Source organism: Rhinoderma darwinii, chromosome 13, assembly GCF_050947455.1.
Source record: "Rhinoderma darwinii isolate aRhiDar2 chromosome 13, aRhiDar2.hap1, whole genome shotgun sequence".
NCBI classification, from domain to species: Eukaryota; Metazoa; Chordata; class Amphibia; order Anura; family Rhinodermatidae; genus Rhinoderma; species Rhinoderma darwinii.
In genome coordinates, this window is record NC_134699.1 from 56,275,705 (window position 1) to 56,298,354 (window position 22,650).

General features: G+C 44.0%; 1 protein-coding gene and 1 long non-coding RNA gene across 3 annotated transcripts in view; one reads left to right on the forward strand and one right to left on the reverse strand.

Moving 5' to 3' along the window:
- Positions 1-14,972, reverse strand: part of LOC142665997 (uncharacterized) — a 77,568-nt gene extending 62,596 nt beyond the window's left edge. For both annotated transcript variants that reach the window (XR_012851619.1, XR_012851620.1), the window contains exon 1: positions 14,775-14,972. This is a non-coding gene — a long non-coding RNA (uncharacterized LOC142665997). The remainder of the gene's footprint in view (positions 1-14,774) is intronic.
- Positions 1-22,650, forward strand: part of ENDOV (endonuclease V) — a 28,839-nt gene that overhangs the window by 616 nt on the left and 5,573 nt on the right. Inside the window, exons 2-7 of the mRNA XM_075845841.1 lie at positions 2,969-3,136; positions 4,183-4,317; positions 5,718-5,757; positions 7,939-8,051; positions 11,102-11,170; positions 12,982-13,110. Coding sequence (XP_075701956.1) covers positions 2,969-3,136; positions 4,183-4,317; positions 5,718-5,757; positions 7,939-8,051; positions 11,102-11,170; positions 12,982-13,110 — 654 coding nt within the window. The remainder of the gene's footprint in view (positions 1-2,968; positions 3,137-4,182; positions 4,318-5,717; positions 5,758-7,938; positions 8,052-11,101; positions 11,171-12,981; positions 13,111-22,650) is intronic.

The following is a 22,650-nucleotide window of genomic DNA, read 5'->3' on the forward strand; positions in this document are numbered from 1 at the left end:
CCCCACACACAGTATAATGCCCCTATAGCTGACCCCCCACACACAGTATAATGCCCCTATAGCTGACCCCCCCCACACAGTATAATGCCCCTATAGCTGACCCCCCACACAGTATAATGCCCCTATAGCTGACCCCCCACACAGTATAATGCCCCTATAGCTGACCCCCACACTGTATAATGCCCCTATAGCTGACCCCCACACTCTATAATGCCCCTATAGCTGACCCCCCCACACTGTATAATGCTCCTATAGCTGACCCCCCCCCCCCCACTGTATAATGCCCCTATAGCTGACCCCCCCACACAGTATAATGCCCCCTATAGCTGACCCCCACACAGTATAATGCCCCTATAGCTGACCCCCCCCCCACACAGTATAATGCCCCTATAGCTGACCCCCCACACACAGTATTATGCCCCTATAGCTGACACCCCACACAGTAAGTACCCCTATAGATGACCCCCCACGCTGTATAATACCCCTATAGCTGACCCCCACGCTGTATAATACCCCTATAGCTGACCCCCACGCAGTATAATGCCCCTATAGCTGACCCCCACACTGTATAATACCCCTATAGCTGACCCCCACACTGTATAATACCCCTATAGCTGACCCCAACTGTATAATACCCCTATAGCTGACCCCCACACTGTATAATACCCCTATAGCTGACCCCCCACACTGTATAATGCCCCTATAGCTGACCCCCACACTGTATAATGCCCCTATAGCTGACCCCACACAGTATAATGCCCCTATAGCTGACACCCCCCACACAGTATGTCCCTATAGCTGACCCCCCACACAGTATAATGCCTCTATAGCTGACCCCCCACACAGTATAATGCCCCTATAGCTGACCCCCCACACAGTATAATGCCCCTATAGCTGACCCCACACACAGTATAATGCCCCTATAGCTGACCCCCACACTGTATAATGCCCCTATAGCTGACCCCCCACACTGTATAATGCCCCTATAGCTGACCCCCACACTGTATAATGCCCCTATAGCTGACCCCCACACAGTATAATGCCCCTATAGCTGACCCCCCCACACAGTATAATGCCCCTATAGCTGACCCCCTACACAGTATAATACCCCTATAGCTGACCCCCACGCTGTATAATACCCCTATAGCTGACCCCCACACTGTATAATACCCCTGTAGCTGACCCCCCCACACAGTATAAAGCCCCTATAGCTGACCCCCACACTGTATAATACCCCTATAGCTGACCCCCCACACTGTATAATACCCCTATAGCTGACCCCCCACACTGTATAATACCCCTATAGCTGACCCCACACTGTATAATACCCCTATAGCTGACCCCCCACACTGTATAATGCCCCTATAGCTGACCCCCACACTGTATAATGCCCCTATAGCTGACCCCGATAGTGCGTCCCATGCAGTATAATGCCCCATAGCTGCCCCCACACAATATAATGGCCCCATAGTGGCACTCGTACAGTATAATGCCCACACAGATGCCCCCATAGAGTATAGTGCTTCATAGCTGCAGTGAATCGCTGGCCTCCGCGGTCACGTGCCATACATGGCAGCATCACCACTGAGGCCAGCGATTGGCTGCAGCGGCACGTGACCAAATAAGGATCTGAAACATCATATATTACAAATTAAAGCGGTTTCCCCCACAAACATGTGTATCCCTAATCCACAGGATAAGGGGTTAAATGTGTGATCGCTGGGGGTCCAGCCACTTTGGCCCCTAGCGATGACGAGAACGGGCGACCAAAAGTCCCCCGATGTGCTAGATAAGAATGGACCGCTGGTGTTCATGCTCAGCCAGCGCTCCATTAATGGTCGAGCATGTGCACTAGTGCGCCATTCTTATGGAGCACTTGGAGGGGCTTTCGGTTCCCTTTACTCCTCATCGCTGGGGGTCCCAGTGGTCAGACCCCCAGCGACCACACATGTATCTCCTATCCATTTGAGATGCAGAATATTTTTTTCCTATGTAAGTCCCGCCCATGAGTACAAGCCACGCCCACACAAGACACCTGAAGTGCCCCAAAACTGTCAAAGTGCCCCACCATAAGCAGGGTGCTTCATAAACGCTGCCAGAAGAGTGCCCATCATAAATAATAAAGCCTGCATAACCGGGCAAGGACAAGGGTAGACTAAGTGGACAGCCGCCTTGGGCACAGGGGTAAAAAAAAAATAGTATTTGTACAATAAATTGGAGACCTGGGATAGGAGATGAGGTGGAGAGAGATGGGAAGTATGTCGTATAAATAAAAATGCTAGAGAATGGGTGTCAGGGCGCAATTAAATGAGCAATTGTCCATCCCTCAGCTACTGTGCTTTACGAACGGGACCAAGAGAGCTTGTCCAGCCCCTGAGCAGAGAGCCCCCATGATAATGAGCGCTCCTTTCACATAGTCATAGAATTCATTTAAATTGTCTTCCTCAAGCCACCACTAGGGGGAGCTATCCCTATTTATTTATACACTCCCATTGAAGTAAATTGAAGCAATATAAATACATATGCAGCTTGTTACCTCCGCAGCGTTTTGCATTAGTTCCTTTTTCAAGAGATGCCCAGGCGATCCAAGAGTAGACCAGAATGACGCATTCTTTGGTAATAAACAAGTTACAGGGGTTTAAACACCAGGTTATTTCCCACCACTTTTTGAATCCTTCAAATCACCGGGAGAGCAACTCTGAAGTCCCGGACACTTTTTTTAAAAATTTGCAGGTGCTCCAAACGGCATATTTTTTCAATGTTTATTGTCTCTATATTAGATCTTGTTACTTTTCGCCATTGACAGTCATGCAGCGGTGACATCATAGACAAGAAATTGTAATTTAAGACCATATAACATCCTAAAGGGGTTTTCCACCATAAACGTTGATGCATATTTGTAAGTCTGATCGGTGGGGTTCCAGCCCCTGGTAGGTAATTTTATCTGAATCTCTATCATTTCAGGGAGCAGAGCATTTTAAAAGACCAAGTGATCACCAGCAACACTGAAACATGGCAGAATATCCCTAATTTCCATGGCCTGCAGCGGGTTGGAGGGGTGGACTTGTCCTATGTAAAAGAAGACGATACAAGTGCATGTGCCTCGCTCATAGTCCTGAGTTACCCTGATCTGGAGGTAATGTTACCACAAACCAAAATGGCCCAGTCCAAAATGTGTGTATAGATAGCCAAAGCAGCGCTTCTCAAAAATGAAGGCGGGTTCGGCAGTCCGTGCCTGAAAAATTCAGGCTAAGCTGCGACAGCGGAGTCCTGCGCGTTCATGAGTTCGCAGTCCTTGGCTTTAGTATGACACCAAGATCTCCGTTCTAGCCCTTATATTCTTGTCGCAGCAATTGTTTAAAATCATGACATAATGCAGGGGTCAGCAACCCTCGGCACTCCAGTTGTTGTGATACTACAACTCCCAGCATGCCATGACAGGCAAATGCTTTATTATTCCAGCCAGGGTTGCCAGGGAATTGTAGTTTCACAACAGCTGGTGTGAAGGTTCCTGACCCCTGTCATAATACATACGTCTTTGGCATTGAAAGGGTTAACATGTTTTTTAAATGGCGCTAACATATACATTTAAAAAAATAAAACTATAAAATATTAATTGCAAATACCCTACTGTTTTGTGCCTGCAGCTTCTATGCCTATGTGTCTCCATAGTAACAGACGACAAACACATCCTGTGTAGTCTGGTCCTGCCGTCATACTCTATTCCAGGGGTCAGCAACCTTCAGCTGTGGTGAAACTACATTTACCAGCATACCCTGACAACCTTTTGGCTGGAACAATAAAGCATTTGGCTGTCATGGCATGATGGGAGTTGTAGTTTCACAACAGCTGAAGTGCTGACCCCTGCTCTATTCCATCTGTCCCCTACTTCTTGCTAACCTACCTGATGTACATATTCAAAAAGTAGTGGACAGATGGACTGGAGTATGACTGGGATCAGACTACACAGGGTTTCTTTTGTAGTCTGTAACTATGGAGACACACAGATCGGCATAAGAGCTGTAGACAAAAAACGGTAGGATATTTTTAATTAAGAATATTAAAAAAGTTGGCACATTTGTCAATTAAGATGACTAGGAGCAATGAACAAAAATAGTTTGTGAAGGTGAATACAGCCTATACTTTCTTATAGCTGTCAGTAGTGAACATTGTGTGCTCTAGGTTATCTACGAGGACTGTCAAATGGTGACCCTGGATGCCCCTTACATAGCCGGGTTCTTAGCCTTTCGAGAAGTACCATCACTGGTGGAAGCAGTGAAGAGGCTGCAGGAGAAGGATTCCAGTTTGATGCCCCAGGTGAGCTAGATCAGCGTTTAATAGGTCACTGGAAAAATACGCTATTCCTATGTGTATATGTCATCTCTGTTCTTGGGACATCCTTCTGATTGGGTCCAAAATCTGATACTGTAAATTCTGCCTTAAAGGGACTGTATGAGATTAAAAGAGAAGGTCTGCATGTTTTCCCCAGAAACAGTGACACTCCTGTTTATAGGCTGTGTTCGGTCTTGCAGCGCCGCCCCATTTTTATACTTTTACCATTGGGTTCTACGCGCTGGCATTGGGTTTTGTACATAGCGGCCAGCGCCGTATATATACGGTGCTGTGATTGACAGCCGCCACTCTTTGGCAACGGCCTGGATCGGAGAAATATTTTATCTTGTCCGTTAAACCCTTCTAATACCGTGATCTATAGCAATCGAGCACCACAAGGGAGAGGAGGATCTCTGGTACCTGATCGTCAGTCCTGGTGATTACAACTTTAAAGAGGAGCTCTCCTGACATGTCAATTTTAGTAAATAATTCCCCATAAAATAATTCTGAAGCAGCTTTTCTAGAACTCTGCGTTGTACCGTTCCTCTTTTATTCCTCTTAGACATTTATAAATAAATTGACAGCTGGGTGTTAACAGTTTGGGGTGTATCTCTACACAGACTGACACTGTCCAATCAGTGCTGACAGAGAGAGACTATAGGGACACACCCCAAACTGCTAATTCACTTTATTTTATTTCTAGGAGGAATAACAGAGGAATGACGAATAGCAGAGTTCTAAGAAAAGGTGTTCCAGAATTGTTATTTTAGGAGAAATACAAGTATTCACCAAAACAGACATGTCAGGCGAGCTGATAGGTCCTCTTTAAGGGACAGCCCTGGGCTTAACACAAGGCCACTGGACTCTCCTGAGGTTTTACATGCACATTCTTCTCCATTGATTTTTTTCTGAGCACTCGATGCTGCGTCGACTTTTAAACATCATTTTACATGTAGAATTTGTGAACACATTACATAAATTATCTGGCCGTAATATTGAGTTACAGTGTGTATCATAGTCCAGAGTTGCATTCACAATTCTGTTGGCTTCAGAGCTGAAATCTCCCAACATTCATTTGTTTTTCAACACCTTCTCATAGCTCGTGATTGGCAATCTGGGAAGTATTATCTTAACACCAGGCACTAAATATTAATCTGTTAGTTTAGCTAAACTGTTATGAATTTGTCTCATGGCAAGCTTGATGACTGTTTCCAATGACAACCAGCAGAATAATATACAGCTCTCGCCTATAATGCAGGATCAGTATTATAATGAAAAATTTATATCAAAACCGTAAAGTGGTGTTCCAAGCTGTAACTACATCAATTCTGACATTTTCCTATTTAACATCCTCACATTTGACAGGGGATATTTTTGTGTTCCAGGTGCTTCTTGTGGACGGTAATGGAGTCCTGCATCACAGGGGTAATTCATTTAGTCATTGTCTCTCCACTAGAGTGGGATCATCTTTTCTCTTTAAAAATGTGGGTTAAACGTTTTTTGAGATTCGGCTAAATTATTCTCTTTGGGCCTTTGAGGGGGCGGAGCATGACACGGATTTAAAAAAAACACCGGAGAAAATCCTTGTCATTTACTGCCCACTTCAGGCCCTGCACTAGGCATAACACATTGTATAAATCAGAAAAGTTGGTTACCATGGTGACTAGTGAAGCGACCCTGGCGACTGGGTTTTGCACCCTGCCATTCATGCATTTAGTAATAGAATCCAGCTCCATGTATTTAGCACCTACAACATTAAACGGGTTGCCCAGGATTAGAAAAACAAGGCTACTTTCTTTCATAAACAGCGCCACACAGCGTCTGGTATTGCAGTTCAGCTCCATTGAAGTGAATAGGACTGGGGACAGGTGCGGCACCAGGGTTGCCAACCTCCTCTTCAGAAATTTCTGGACAACTGAGCTAAAATTCACGGACAGACCAAAATTTTTACGGACACATTACAAAATCATTGCCTGTGCAGTGTGCTAGGAGTGACTCACCAATCACAGCTCCGCTCACTCAGTGCCCCAGATGGTAATAATGAACCCTCAGTGCTCAACACAATAAAAGTGCCCCATCAGTAACCGTTCCCCCTGCAGATAACACCACACACAGTCCCTCTTGTAGATAGGCACACAGCTCCCCTGTATATAGCGCCACACACAGCACCCCCCTGTATACAGCGCCACACACAGCCCCCCTGTAAATAGCGCCACTCACAGCTCCCCCCTTGTAGATAGCGCCCCCCCTCTTCCCTTGTAAGTAGCGCCACCCCCCTCCCTTACACTTTGTGCAAACAGATGGGAGAGCGGTAGTCTAATGCCACCACTCTCCACCCTGCCTGACACCACTCACCGTCAGGAGGAGGAGGAGGTCATGCGGTGGAGGATCACTTTGAATGGGGTCGGCGACGGCACAGGACTGGACAAGACCAGTCACCTGACCCGTCACCTGATCTCATGTCAGGTGACTGGATTGGTCCACTCCCAGCACCGACTTCACTTGGCAGCGGCCGGCCTGCATATTTTCAGGTTCCACAGAATCTGAAAATATGCCCGGCCGCGGCCTACTATTCCTTTGCACCGCGCATGTGAATTTTGGCGCATACGCAGTCCAAAGTTTCGGGAGACTGACGAAAATCCTGGACAGTGCGGAAAAAAAACAGTTTTTTGCGGACTGTCTGAAAATTTAAGGACGTTTGGCAACCCTGTGCGGCACTGGTTTTGGAAGAAAGCAGCCATGTTTATTTAATCCTGGTCAACCCTTCAAACTCCATTTCTGTCTTCAGAAGTGATCGCAGACCCCTCCTTCTGCATCGTCCACTGTTAGCAGAGTGCCACCAATGTGAGTTCATGGTTAACCTGCTTTGACTACTGGGGAAGTGAGGACAGCCTACTGTGACTACTGGGGGAAGCTAGGAAGGGTCTTCTTATGGCTACTGGGGAAGTGGTGGGGCCTGCTGTGCTTACTGCAGAAGTGGGGTCCTCTGATAACTGGCAAAGTGGAAAAGAGGGGAGATTTGTCCAGGGCTGGAGATGTCAATTCTGGGAAGAGACAGACAGACCCTAGTAATATTTGATGAACCTCAATGTATAAGGCCTCATTCACATGAGCGTGTGCGTATTGCGTGCGGAAAAAACGCTGCGTTTTGCGCGCGTAGCAGTGCTATGTGGCATCAGTATTTGGTGCGTGCCTGCGTGATTTTTGTGCATAGGGCATCGTTATGACACTCTGTTTTTATGTTTACAAACATATAAGCAGGAGGTGCTTTTATTTTTTCATTTATTTTACAACTGTAGCGCGAATCCCGCGCGGTACCCGGAAGTGCTTCCGTGTGCTGTCCGCGATTTTCACGCACCCATTGACTTCAATGGGTGCGTGCTGCGCGAAAAACGGGCAAGTATAGGACATGTCGTGAGTTTTACGCAGCGGACACACGCTGCGTGAAAATCACGGACAGTCTGAACATCCCCATTGCCTAACATAGGTCTGTGCGACGCACGTGATTTTCACGCGCGTATCACGGACGTAAAATACGTTCGTGTGAATAAGGCCTAAGACTGCATTCTTCCCTTTGATATTGATCTCTCCTTCCTTCCTCTCCAGGTTTCGGAGTAGCATGTCACCTTGGTATCCTCACAGGTCTACCCACCATTGGAGTTGCCAAAAACTTGCTCCAAGTCGATGGTATAGAAAATAATGAGTCACATAGAGAACAGGTAACTACAAGTACGCCAAAAAGGCTCTTTTGGTATACGTTCAGTCAATGGGACCCTATGGATATGTTGGCCGTCCATGTAAGGCCCTTTTAAGTCTAGTTTTTCCCGGACGTTTGACGTATTCGTCAGGATATCTCCGGGCACATACGTGAAACGTAATGACAGGCTCTCATTATACCGACCGTGTTCTTTGGGCCTCTGACGGGCGGTATGCATCGTGTATACAGTTTTTTGTTTTTTTTTGCTGAATATAATAGTAGACTACATTATTCTATTAAAAGGCATCAGGTAAAAAAACGTGTTGTTTTTGTAGCCTATGGTTGACAGATGTCACTCTATGGCATTCGTCTTAGGTATCTGTTCAATGTATATATCATGGGCTGTTCAATAGCTTTTCATTACGTATCCGTTAAACGGATACCATATTGTCTATGGGTTACGGATGCCTAATCGTGGCATCCATCACCTATTCGGGTATAAAAGTATCCGTTTAAAGGGGTTATCCAGTCGATAAAAATTGATGGACTATCAATAGTTGATGGGTCGGGGTCCCAACAAAATCAGCTGTTTTCTAGGGGGTGCATCATTTGCACGAGTGCTGCTTCCCCTTCATTTTCACTTGCTCACTGTAAATCGTCAACACGGATGTAGCGGCGATTCACAGGTATTGTAGCCTTCTTCTCCCATTGATGTGAATGGGAGAAGGCTGCAATACCTGTGAATCGCCGCTATATCCGTGTTGACAATTCACAGTGAACAAGAAGAAATTAAGGGGAAGCAGCGCTCGTATGAATGATGCACCCCCTTCAAAACAGCTGATGGGCGGGGGTCCCGGGAGTCGGTCCCTGACCCATCAGCTATTGATGGCCTATCCTGAGGATAGATCATCAATTTTTAGCGACTGGATAACCCTTTTAACGTATACGTAATGAAAAGGGTCATGAGAGTTCATGACACATCCATTAAACAGGTACCATTATAGTCTATGGGTGACAGATTCCACTGTTAGAGCTTGTTCACACTGTGGATTTTGCGTAGCAGGTCGCGCCGCGGAACTATTCCTGCCGATAGCAGGAGGCTCCTCCTTTTCATTGAAATCAATAGGAGGTCCTGGCAGAATCCACCAGAAGATCGAGCAGGATGTTTCTTTTTTCTGCTAGCTAAAATAATCAGCTAGCGGGAAAAATAAGCGTCCGACTCCCATTGAAATGAATAAGAGGTGGAATTTTTTGGCAGAATGTGCCACGAAATTCCTCCATGTAAACATACCCTTAGGCATTCATCATAGCCTACATTTAACGTATGCGTCGGGAGCTTTTCCAGGCGTATAAAATAAAGGTAGACCATTAAACGCGTGGGAAAAGCGCCTAATACATTAATATCGCGAGTCCGCCAGTGGGAAAGCCTATAGAACATGGGAATCCCCCATTGTATGCAACGCTGCTCGGCATCAGGAACTTTTATGAGCCACGACATGCTGAGGGGGAGAAGCAAGGAGGAGCGTTTAGGTGAGCATACATATTTATTATTTTATGCCCGATGGGGAAAGAGGGAATGGATGGCGCACACCGGCAGTTGTTTAGCCACGATTGTGGCGCACGGACAGCCGAAAGATGCAAAACATTTATTAATGGGCTACAAAAATACCAGGTAGCTCGTAGAAAGACAAGTATCAGCAAACACAGTATGAACGGGAAACAAATTGGGTGCCAGGCAACAGTAGGCTTCACGTCAGCCTGATACATCATCTATACTGCGCAAAACTGATCCTATAGAATCACGCAATGTGCTTAGGGACACTGTTCGCATAGTAAATTGGTAACTCTCATTCAATGTATGTGTTTTTGTAAATTTACAATTACACACAAAATAAAATTCCAATAATTCGGCATCCTCATGAATGCAAAACTATCAGATTATCTGACATATCCAACTATTGGCATATAAAAAAAAAACACAGACAAATCCACACCTGCCCTAAGGCGGTCCGGTCCATTGGGCCCTAATAATAAAGAATAGCAATGGCCCCCTATAGGTCACTGAAATGTTTTGGCGCCCCCTATAAGGCCTACGTGGACTGAGCGTTCGATTGTGCAGGATTTCCAGACTATTGGGTGCCAGATTAATGGGAATTTCACTGCATATACATGTGTATAGGAGTACTAAGCATATAAACGTGAAATGCAGAATACACAATTTGTCATTGAATATTTATACTAAACATGTTAAGCGGTTGTCTAGGATTAGAAAAACATGGTTGCTTTCTTCCAAAAACAGCACCACACCCGTCCTCAGGTTATGTGTGGTATTGTAGTTTAGCCATATGTACTTCAATAAAGCTGCAATTCCAGACACAACCCATGGGCAGGTGTGGCACCGTTTTATAAGACGAGATTTCTTGGAAATTACATTTTTCGGCCTCAGAGGTCAGTCTTGTTTATGAAGCGCTGAATTTTAGGGACTTAATTTCTTTGAATATTTACAACGTGTATAAAGCGCGCTATGTCTTTATGTCTTTGATCATCATTATAATGTAAGGAAATTCTGCTGGCTTCCTGTTAGCTCTCAGTTTAAAGAAGCACATACCGGTCTGCTGCCTCCTGCTGGATCAACATCTGTACTGTGCAGGCATTGTGGAAGATGTAGTGTTTACCCAACATCTAGTATCATTTCAAGAGAAACACTACGTCCGCAATGTCCAGCTTTGAGCACCATTTTACAGTGTATATATAGATATGTCCTTCAGAAAAGAGTTGAGCAACTTTGTAAAAACATTATAGTACTTATTTTGCACTGATCCTGAGTTACAGCCTGTAGTAAAAGAATGGTGGAATAACTGTTTCTGGTGCATCAGGGGTTAAACAGCTGGAATGAGCATTTTCTCCAAAACTTGATCGCGCGGGCACAGCAGTTGTGCCCGTGGGTTCACCTATGATGGTATCAAACAGCCTGTAGGAGTCATGTTATTTATACTTCTTCATAAGATGCTTCTTTCTTTTTGTCGCAGACTCCATCTACGTTTTACATATAATTTTTTTTAATTTTTCCAGGCAAAAGACCTACAAAATGGAGGAGACTTCTTCTTTCTAAAAGGCAGCTCAGGAAATATTCTGGGAGCAGTAAGTATACAGCTCAGATAATCTGCTATACCAAAATTCAAGCAAGGAAAAAAATGGTGTCATCCTATTATATCAAAAGCGTTCTCCGCCTGGGAAGGGTCCAGTGACAATAAGCAGATCACAAAGTGTCCCCCTGCTGGAAACCCAAGCAATCAACTGTTATCTGTGGGGAAACCTGGCAGTAAATGTTTAATTTCCCTGCAGCGCCACCACAGGGGAAATTAAGAATTACATAGTGCCAATTCAGATCAATGTGTTGTCTGTGTAATACAGGACAGGTCCTCCAGAGCAAGAAACTCTCTTTGTAGCCTCTCTCCACTAAACACTGATCAGAGGACCCCCCTTATTAACTCAGAATTCTCTAATCGGGGGATATGAAAATACGTTTTCTAAACTGAACAAGCCCTTTAAGAGTTTTCCAGATCATGCATTGAAGGTCTATTCTTAGGATAGGGGGGATCTTATTCTGAGGACCTCCACCGATCAGCAGAAGGGCTTCTACCCCAAGGAGGAGAAAAAACAAACATGGCGCCCCATGGTGCCACAGATCCCAGGATGTTTTCAGGAATAGTCCCGACTCCCAATGTCCCAAAGGATGAATGCTCACTTTGATTGGTTGTGCTGTTGTTGGCATCTAGGACACAACATCAGCTGCTGCCTCTCTTTTTGCTCTACCATAGGTAACTGCTACAGTAGTACAGTAATAAAATAAAAAATGGGTCTAGAAGCGCTGTAAACTGGTGTTGGTAAATTATTTGGATGATCAATGCATTGCGGTGTCGGACTGGCGCCTTTATCAGGCATAAAATATGTTCTGTTTACTACCTGATGAAGGTGGCAGTCCGGCATCACAATGCATTGTACTAGTTAAAAGGGGACGCGGTACCTACCTGCGCACAGGTGAAGCTAAAACATAATGGGACATTATAGCTGTGGTATCATAAGACCTCCATGGAAGCACTGTATTCTTCTATTGCTGCAGCCTACAGGGCAGGAAGAGGCAGCGCTACAAGACAACTGTGCTGATTACTGATGTAGGATCAATGGCTCAGCAAATAGGTGTAATGAGCATGAAAGGGTTAATTGCTTACAGAAGACCTTTCAGAAGAGAACTAAAATGGCCTTTGGGTACATTAAAATGTAAAATGTTTTTCATATATTCTATGCAGTTTGTTTTCTGTAACGGGCCCTAAGCCTGAGGCTGCACTACTGAGATATTCTGAAGCAACAATCTCCAAATTTCCTACTTGGCCGGAACAGTGGCAGTTATGAGTGTATATGTGGGGACGTCATTGTATTTGGTGATTCGGATTAGTTGTAAAGGTCTCCATGACAACAAGAATTGTAGCCATTAGAATCTCTCAGTGGTGCAGCCTCAGGTTTGGGCCTGTAACTTGAAATTATCATATCTCCGCATAGGAGTAAGATATTAAAAAACAGTTTTCACCATTATAATGTACATTAAAGGTCCTTTTTTACATTTTCACCTGCTAGGTCTCCTATGTTGTGTATATACACAGAAATTAAACGGTTTACCTTTTTAAATGAAAACCTTTTTTGCTTACACTGCCGGCTGCATTTAGAGAGCTGGAAAATTGTGCACAATAGAAATTAGGATTTATATTACAAACGGACTTGCATTCCTAAACAACTTTATGTATAAAAAGTATAGGACTCCTATGTTCCTGCATTTCTACTGTCTAGTTGAGCGCCAAAGCTCGGACTGTGAATCACCAGCCAAGTGGATGATTTTATTGATATCTGTCTCTGTGGGGCTTCAGTAACTTAAGAATTTGTTCTTCTTCCCTCAGGCCTTGAAGAGCAGCCAAAAAAGCTTTAAACCCATCTATATCTCAGTCGGCCACAAAATAAGCCTGGAGACTGCTGTGGAGCTGGTCCACTTCTGCTGCAAATATCGGGTGCCCGAGCCAACTAGACAGGTACATCATCAAATGTCAGCCCTTGTGCACAGGTAGCCAGGCTTATGGAAATAGCGTATCTCGCTGTGCTACGCGGTTTCCTTGCCTCCCATAGAATTGAATGGGAGTTAAGGAAATGGTGTAGCTGTTCCGGAAACAGAGTAGCTACGTTGTTTTCGTAAGCCCATACACCTCCACACAGTCTTCGCTTGAATATGTTGGCCAACGGCGGCTTCACCAGACTGGGTTAGAGGACCCCCGTTCTTGAGATAGGTGTGAGTCGCAGATTTGTGACCCACACCTATCAGACATTTATGACAAATCTACAGGATATGCCATAAATGTCCAAGATGGGAATACCCCTTTAGGAAAACCACTGTTCATAGTCTATAATGCAGTCTTTGGATTGTTCTGCCTTTGTACTTTTTACTGCATATGTAATCTATGGGGTAGATAACATTATTTAACTGGCAAATTAACCGACTTTTTATATTAAACACCTCCCCTGTTCTATTTGATGTAGAGGATTATTGGCTGTTTTTTATTGCCATCACTTTTTTACGCCCTTTTTTATTTATTTATTGGGAGGTGGATGTGTGGTCAGAGCTCTTAGCCTGCTGGGCGCCAGAATATTTGTGAGCTCTCCGGAAAGTAAGTGGGGGTCTAGGTGGCAGTGCTGGTGACAGGTAGGGGTCATTTTGTATGATGTCAGTGGTCCTGTAACATCTGGAGGCATAAGATGTACTGAAGATTGATTTTTTTGAATTTTTTTTTTTTTCACAATTTTTTTTCAGTCAACCTAAGGCCTTATTCACACTAACGTATTTCACGTCTGCGTTACGCGCGTTAAAACAACGGACATCACACGGACCTATGCAATTCAATGGGGCCTTACTGCATGTCCTATTCTTGTGTGCTATGACGATAAGAGTCCCTGCCTCGCTGCCAGAAAACTGTACCGTACTGTGTTTTCAGTACGGGACAGTATTTCCGCGGGGAGACCGTAACACCTAGCGTCATAGTTAACTATGATGCGAGGAGCCCTGCTCCCTGAAGTGTGTTCGGTCCGGGAAATGCGGCCGACATTCGGACCGTATATAACGGGCAGAACACGCTGGTGTGAATCCGGCCTAAAACAAAGTAAAAACATTGCTGGGAAGGACGACCCATACTGGGTAGGGTGGTGAATGGTCCTAATCGCTGGTGGCCTTTATTGTTTACCAGTCACAGCGCCCTATATTTGGTAGTGGCGGTGCCTGGTAATGCAGCTCAGTCCTATTCAAGTGAATGGGACTCAACTGCAATTCCAGGCACAGCCACTACCAAATGTAGGGCGCTGTGACTGGTAAACTATAAAAGGGGAGTCTGATCCCCAATCCGAAGGATAAATCTTCAATATCATAATTGTGGGAACCCCTTTAGAGGTACACACTGTATTATGCCTAGTGCAGGGACTGAGCGGCCTAACTCAGAATCTCTTTGTCATGTACCTCATCTTTAGGCCCTGCACTAGGCATAACACAGTGTATAATTTTTGCATGGAGTTTGGTTCCTTACAAGCTTTATCAATAGAATCCTGGGCGGTTTAGAGTGATGAAGGGGTTAATGGTACCATCTTTGTCCCTGGTGGTCTGGACTAGGGAGGGGTTAACTGATTCATACCTGGTGTCAAATGGGTTACCTACCTCTTCAGGCTCCTGTGCAGGGTCTAGTTGTGACAGGAGACTGAATTGTCGGCTTCTCTAGAGCTGATCGCCCTCAGCTTCCTCTTCTTGTCTTGCAGCAATCGTAGAGATCGGGACAGCAGCCACTTAATCCTCCCTGATCGGTCTGATCACTTCATGATCCTTCTTCATGATCACTAAGGAAGTTGTCTGGGGAGAATGATTGGTGCCGGGCCACTGTGCCCCCCACTCACATATACTCTGCCCCCTCTATGGACGTCTCTTCTCCCCCTCCTCCTTTCTCTGTAGCTCCTTCTGTTCGGTATTACGCAGAATAAATTGCAGTGCCTGATGTGGGAGTAAAAACCTAGAAAAATCAGGACAGCATTCTATCCCAAAACCAGTGATTTAAAGAGGACCTGTCACCTCTCCTGACATGTCTGTTTTAGTAAATATCTGTTTTCCCCATAAAATAACAATTCTGAATCATCTTTTTTTTAGAAATATGCATTGTGCCGTTCCTCTGTTATTCCCCCTGGAAATGTATGAATAAATTGACAACTGGGTGTTACTATTCCCCGTATCAAAGGGTTGTTTCTCTCCCTACACAGTCTCCCTCTGTCACCACTGATTGGACAGTGTCAGTCTGTGTAGTGACAAACCTCCATCTGAAAACGCCCAGTTGTCAATGTATTTATACAGGTGGAATAACAAAGGAACGACATAATGTAGAGTTCTAAAAAAAAAGATGCTCCAGAATTGTCATATTATAAAGAATAAAACAGATATGTAAGGAGAGGGGTCCTGAAGAAAGTGTTAAACATGAAGTGTTAAATTAGTCACTAAAGCTCCGATATACCCAATATATGATAAATGACACCACTAACTAAATGACCAGCAGATGGCAGCACAGGACAAAACGACCTACTCACCGGGTGGGCAGCCTATTCTATAGGATATAAACAGATGTTGCGGTTGTTCTGCAGTGAAAACTACATGTTTTTACCACTATTTGATGTGGTTGTGGTAAAAAAAAAACGCAATTGCATTGGAAAACGCTCCAAATTGCAAAAAAAAAAAAACGCGTGTTTTTTTGCGCTTTTAACCGAACTTCAAACGTAACGTCTAACTACACCCTAGGTCTACAGATGCATTGCGTATTGCATTGCTGTACCTGCGGGTCATAAGAAGATGAGGTATTATATCTTGTCATGTACGATTGAAAGGGGATAACCCCAGTTCATATTCCTTATATGAGCACTCTAGACCACCCCTCGATTAGCCAGAGTGAAGTGCTGCAAAGCGCTCCTTCCTCTCCGCTGGACTCTGCACAATTGCGTATTATATGGAGACCCATTGACAACGTGTGTAATGTAATGCCATGTTTCCATGCAGCCTCACGAGTCTACACCAGTTTTCTGGCATATAAATTTTCTGGCATATAAAAGTCGCAAACGTTGCAGTTTGCAGGAAGACGTACAACGGCTTCGCCGTTTGCGCGTCTTTTTTCTAAAAATTTCATGATATTGGTGTCAGTTCAGTCCGTTGTGGACAGTAGGATTAAAAAAAAAAAATGGACCAAATATACTAGGCGCTGCTGCTTTAAAGAAAGATTTAATAGAGGCTACGCGTTTCGACGCAGGACATGCGTCATCAGGCCATTGTGGACAGTGTACGGGATGGGCACAGCCGTCTTATTTGCTCCCTGAGGCCTCAGTATTGTCAGGTCCCCCGTCTATTCGAGCCAGGTTAGGCTTCGTTGACATCTGTGTCGGGACTCCGTTCATGGGTTACGTCGGACCTTTCCGTCAGGGGAACCCATGAACAGAATCCAAACTGAAACAAACGTAAACCGTAGGTCTCCGTTTGCATCACCATTGATTTCAATGGTGACTGATCCGGTGCAAATGGTTTCCGTTTGTCACCGTTGTTTAAGGGTTCCATCGTTTTGATGGAATCGGTACCGTAATAGACTGCACTATTCATTCTGTTAAAACGACGGAACCCTTACACAATGGTGACAAACGGAAACCATTTTCACCGAATTCGTCACCATTGAAATCAATGATGATGCAAATGGAAACCTATGCTTTCAGTTTGGATTCCGTTCATGAGTTCCCCTGACGGAAAGCTCAGACGGAACCCATGAACGGAGCCCTGAGACAGATGTGAACGAAGCCTAAGCGGGTCTGAAAATGTGAATTTTAATGCTGACAATTAGATGTAAATCTTTTAGATTTCGTTGGGCTTGGATATTGTCTGTACAGTAAAAGCAAGGGGTTGTCTTAGTGGGACAATAAAATCACAGAACCCATATTATTGAATGGTTTTGGGGGGACTGAAGCAAAAAAAAAAAAAAGACAAAAATGTAACTTTATTATTATTATTCAAACCACTGAAAAATGGCGGACAATGACTAAAAAACACTAATGTGCACATTTAGTCAACTCAGTTTGGGCTTTTAGCCTATCTTTGTATATTATCGTATAGTCTGGTGTGTTGTTGCTTTGTTTGTTTTGCTCAGGGTCCTGTCTTTTCTCCATCCTTCACCTTCGCCCTCTCCCCTTTCCTTTTTTCATCCTGATTTGGAGGACCTGCCCGTCTATGTGGACATGCATTCATATGAATGGCTGCCTTGTGTACTACATTTCATGGCCCTCATGGACACATACGCATAGTTTCGGCTACCCTCAGTATTAACAGCACCAGATCCTCAGAGATCAGCTAATTGTCAGGCCGGCTTCATCTCAAGAAGAGGTTGTCATGGTAAGAAAACTTTTTTAAATATTAAAAAGTAGATGACGTAAGTCCACTGATGGCTCACATTTGTGGCCACCTATGATCTCTACCATTTTGTTCAGTTTGGGTGTCAGAGATAAGAGGGGACTTGCGGTTGTCCTTTTTTTCTTCTGCCATCCCAAGCAACAGTCCAAGTGGTCTCCTTCAGTGAAAAAAGAGCGAGCAAATTTGTTACCATGATCCACAGCCTATTATTACAAAAGAAAGCCAGAATCCATTGAACGCTTGTAGGTAACAATCAAAAATGTAAGAGGTATTAAATATAATAGGTATGAATTTAGGGCAACTTTAATGATGCCAATGGACAACTATGCGTGTATTCCTATGTCTGCAGCAAATCTCTGGGTGGAGTTACCCTTCAGGCCTGGGCTACATGACAACTTTATTCCTCATAATGGCCCTACCTTTGTAGCCCAAGCTTCATGAAAAGCTTAATCTGTCCTATGTAATAAACCTACACCTGTCGCATTTTTATACTTTCTAGATGGGGAGGCTTCTATTTGAGATCTTCCCTCACTCTTGAGGACATGACAGGATGTACTACTACATTTAGCTCTGACGGCTTCGGGTGTGTTGCCTCAAGAAACTATTTTGCCCTAGTTGGGCAACCCTCTTTTATAAGGCATTTGGGTATTACAACCTTTGGAATGGGAGTTAATTATAACAACCAATAAGATCACCATTTTGGTTTTTCCATCCTGGACTAGAAAGCGACATCTAGAATCTGATTGGTATGTTGAGGGTCCGATGTGTTCGGGAATGGCCAAAGTTGAGATGAGTCACTTGGATTTGGAAGATAGAATCCAGGGCATGAAATTTCTTACTGCATGGGGACACTATCACCTCAGCCTTCCAATCTGAACCGATGACATGGAGAACCACCTTGTGTTGGTTTGAGATCTGGCTAGCCCCCCTGGCGGAAGGAATCAGGATAAGGACGTGGTCTTTGAAAATCTACTGAAGGACTTTATTGCATGGGACGAGCCCCTTCTACATATAGCAGTAATGTCAAAGCTCTGGCGCTTCCTTCTGATTTTATAGTCCGGAAATCAAGATCTACTCCTAAAATTCCTTGGAAGTTCAAAAACTCCAGCAAAAAATTTGTGGAAGTCATGAGGCTCAGTCTTAGTCAATGATGTATTCAGCCAAACTCCGGGTCATCAAAGAGAAATTTTCAAACAATTTTAAGATGTTCCCTCTTTTTTTCATTCCACTTGTGGTTTGTTTTATGCAACTTTGACTATCAACCTCCGTCTGTCTGGTTGCTATGGTCATCACCTCAACATTGTTTACATGGTTTTTATAAAGCATTGAAATAGAGCTTTATAACTTATTTTGGTTTATAAAACAAGAACTTAAAGAAGTTGTCAAGAACATCGCTGCTTTCTTCCAAAAACAGCGCCACACCTGTCCATAGGCTGTGTCTGGTATTGCAACTCTGCTCCATTAAAGCAGCCATTTTTTTCTAATCCTGGACAAACCCTTTAAAAAGTTGTGCAAAGTAAACCTACTTATGTTGGGTAATATAATCAGAATGTTCGAGTCTCTGGTGGTTTTCTGAATAACAGCAGTTGATTTAAAAAGCAAATGTTGTAACCTGGGCTTTAATAGAAATAAACAATGAAATCTTTGAGTATTCAATAAATGTTGAATTTTCACAACTCTTTACACCTGGTTCTTACGACACAGATTTGCTGAATCAAAAACCGGCATTGTGCTATCTCTTCATTCCTGCTACCTATTCAGTGCCATTGAAAGAGTGTATTCTTCTCGGAAGGTATAAACGTTATCATCCAGAGCAGACCCTTCACATTTATTCCATTTTCATGACCGACGTCACAATGGTCTATAACTCAAGTCTTTCTGTCTAAATGTTGGCTGTCTGACAGTCATGTTCTCAGTCGATTACAAATTGTGTATCTCAAGTGACACCTTGGACGAAATGAGTGGACTCGAAGAGCTTGGTGACCACCCCCACCATATAGAATATATTGCTGCTTTAATATTCAGTGGGCTACAAGACATTGTCGGAGTTCGGACTTGTTGGATTTTACCTCTTTTTTTCTTTTTGCTGTTTTGTACTCACTCCACCCCAGGAAACGGGTATCACACCATCATTTAATGTGTATAGTGTCGTATTATTTTTTTTTGGGGTCCACTAAATGGTGTTGTCCTTTGGTTGACCTCCGAGGTCTATTATTTCGTCAGAGCCTGAGCCCACCGGTGGAACTTATGGTATGCCAGTCTAACGCTGTGTGTATAGTCTCCAAATTGGGCAATCAATGGGTACCATATGACCAGGTGGATGATTGAATATTTTTGTGGGTACAGATGTAGTAGACTTTAGATCATCCAATTAGAGATCTACAGTAGACTGGTCTAAATTATACACTATGGCGCCCCTTCTAATTATTGAGTTTAAGTGTTCGCAACACCCATTGTAAACAGGTGCGTAAAATCAAGCACACAGCCATGCAATCTCCATAGACAAATATTGATAGTGGTATGGTTCGCACTAAATGGCACGGTCATGGCACTTCGCCACAAGTCAGTTTGTGGAATTTGTGTTCTACCTGGAAGTGCTATTATTGTGAAGTGGAGGCGTCTAGGAGTAACAACATCTCACCCGCGAAGCAGTAGACCACACAAACTCACAGAGCAGAGCCGTCAAGTGCTAAAACGTGCGACATAAAAATCCCCTATTCACTACAGAGCTCCACACCACCTCTGGAAGTGACATCAGCACCAAAACTGTATGTCGAACGCTTCATGAAATGCGTTTCCATGTTCGCTGCACACAAGATCACCATGCTCAATGCCAAGCATCAGCTGGAGTGGTGTAAAGCACGTCACCACTAGAGTAGCGTATTCTCTGGAGTGATGAATCACGTCTCACTATCCCGCCGTCCGATGGAGGAATCTGGGTTTGGCGGATGTCAGGATAACACAACCTACCAGAATGCATAGTGCCTACTGTAACATTTGGAAGGGGAGGGATAATAGACTGGGCTGTTTTTTTGGGTTTGGCACCTTATTTCCAGTGAAGTACAGTATACTAAATCATATTACACACTTGTCGATTCCAACTTTGTGGTATTAGTTTGGGGTTCGGCCCTTTCCTGTTCCAGCAAGACTGCTGCGCTCCTGTGCACATGGAGTGAGGAATTTGTTGTGGAGGAACATGAGTGGCTGCACAGACCCCTGACCTCAATCCAATCCAACACCTTTGGGATGAATTAGAACACCAATTGCGAACCAGACCCTCTCGTCCCCACAAACTCTCTTTTGGCTAAATGGGCACAAATTCCAACAGAGACACTCCAAAATCTTGTGGAAAGCCTTCCCATGTAACTGAGGGATGTTATAGCCTCAAAAGGAGCCCAACTCCATATTAACATCCATGGTTTTGAAATCGGATGTCCAACAAGCTCATGTATAATGTGATGGTCAGGTGTCCAGATACTTTTGGCCATATGCTGCATATCCATGTCTATGACTGATATCTTACTTTAGATGGATCCTGATAGAGTTGACTGTTCATCCATCCACATTTTGGAATACAAGTATATGGAGTTCAGGACTCTGATTTGGTATTTTTATGGAGATGTCCCTGACTTCTGGTCAGTGGCAGTCATACATGATGAATGAAGATCGCTGCTGCCTTTGGGATAAAAATGTTGTGTTGTAGAGAGCACATCGGGAGCCTACGTCAAGTTATGGTCACATCTAAAATAGAATCAATCTCCCAGGATTACAGAAGATTATTTCTGCACAAAGCCCCTCGTGCATAATAAGATATGTGTAATCTGCCTAAAGCGATTTTGCTGCATCCTCCATAGACGCTGTTGTAATATGTTTGGACGTAGACGACACGGATATTGGATGCTCTTTCTTTACAATGAGATGTGTATATAAAATATTATACGGATTATACCCAGGTTCCTACGTTTGACCGCACCAAGATTTTTTTTCTCTACAGTACTGTTGCAGCACTATGACATTTTACAATATTAATCTAAATCTAGCCCAATCGAAATGTTTCTCTTACGACCCCCCCCCCCCCGTAGGAAGGGAAATAGTTAACCCTATCAACTGAAGGGTATCTGAACAACCCCAGACCACACAAGGTAATGAGGACAAGCTGTGGTCATCTGATGTATACATGAAGCCAAATTCCTGCAGATTATATGGCAATCACAGAAAAAAAAGGATTCCTTAGTTCTTTGAGGGTCCCAATTATCCGCCATCTTATTTGGGCAACCCTACAGTCTGCCCTGTGTGGACTACAGGAAGAGACGGTGGAACCACAGTGAATTTCAAAGGTAAGTATATAACAATTTTTTTTTACCTTTGGAGACCCTTTCAAGGGATATTCCCCTTTCCCACTTTTTTGTATCATTAGGTTCCTATCCGCCCAATATATGTACTCAGCGAGTATTACCTTATTTAGTTATTCCTTTCAATCTGAATTCTTCTTTTTAGTTGGGTCATGTGACCTGATAAAATCTACAACAGTTAATGTAGAGGAGAGTCAGCCTCTTCACTTCCTGATTTATGGACTGTATCAAACAGGTTCTCCACAGAGGGGATACAGAAACCCATGCTTTTCTGTATCCCCTCTGTGGAGAACCTGTTTAGTACAGTCAATAAATCAGGAAGTGAAGAGGCTGACTCTCCTCTACATTAACTGCTATCGATTTTATCAGGTCACATGACCCAACTAAAGAGAAGAATTCATATAGAAAGCAATAACTAGATAAGGTAATACCCGCTGAGTGCAGTGGAAATGTAGTGTTAAGTGGCAGCCATTCTGGCTCATAGAGGTGCGTCCTGAGCAGGGAACTCCCATCTATCACATCCATATAGCATAGTAGGGCATATGGACAAACTTAGTCTTTATGGCACAACCCCTTCTAAAGGGATTGTTAGATCTGGACATCCCATAGGGCATATGGATGTCATAGAGGGTGATCACACGTTTGGGACCCTACTCTAGCCTTAGTAGAGCACTATTCCAAAGAGCTACTCCCTTTCTGGCAGACTCAACGTGACGATGTGTTACATGGTCGCTCATTTATTTAAATAGGCGCCATGTAAT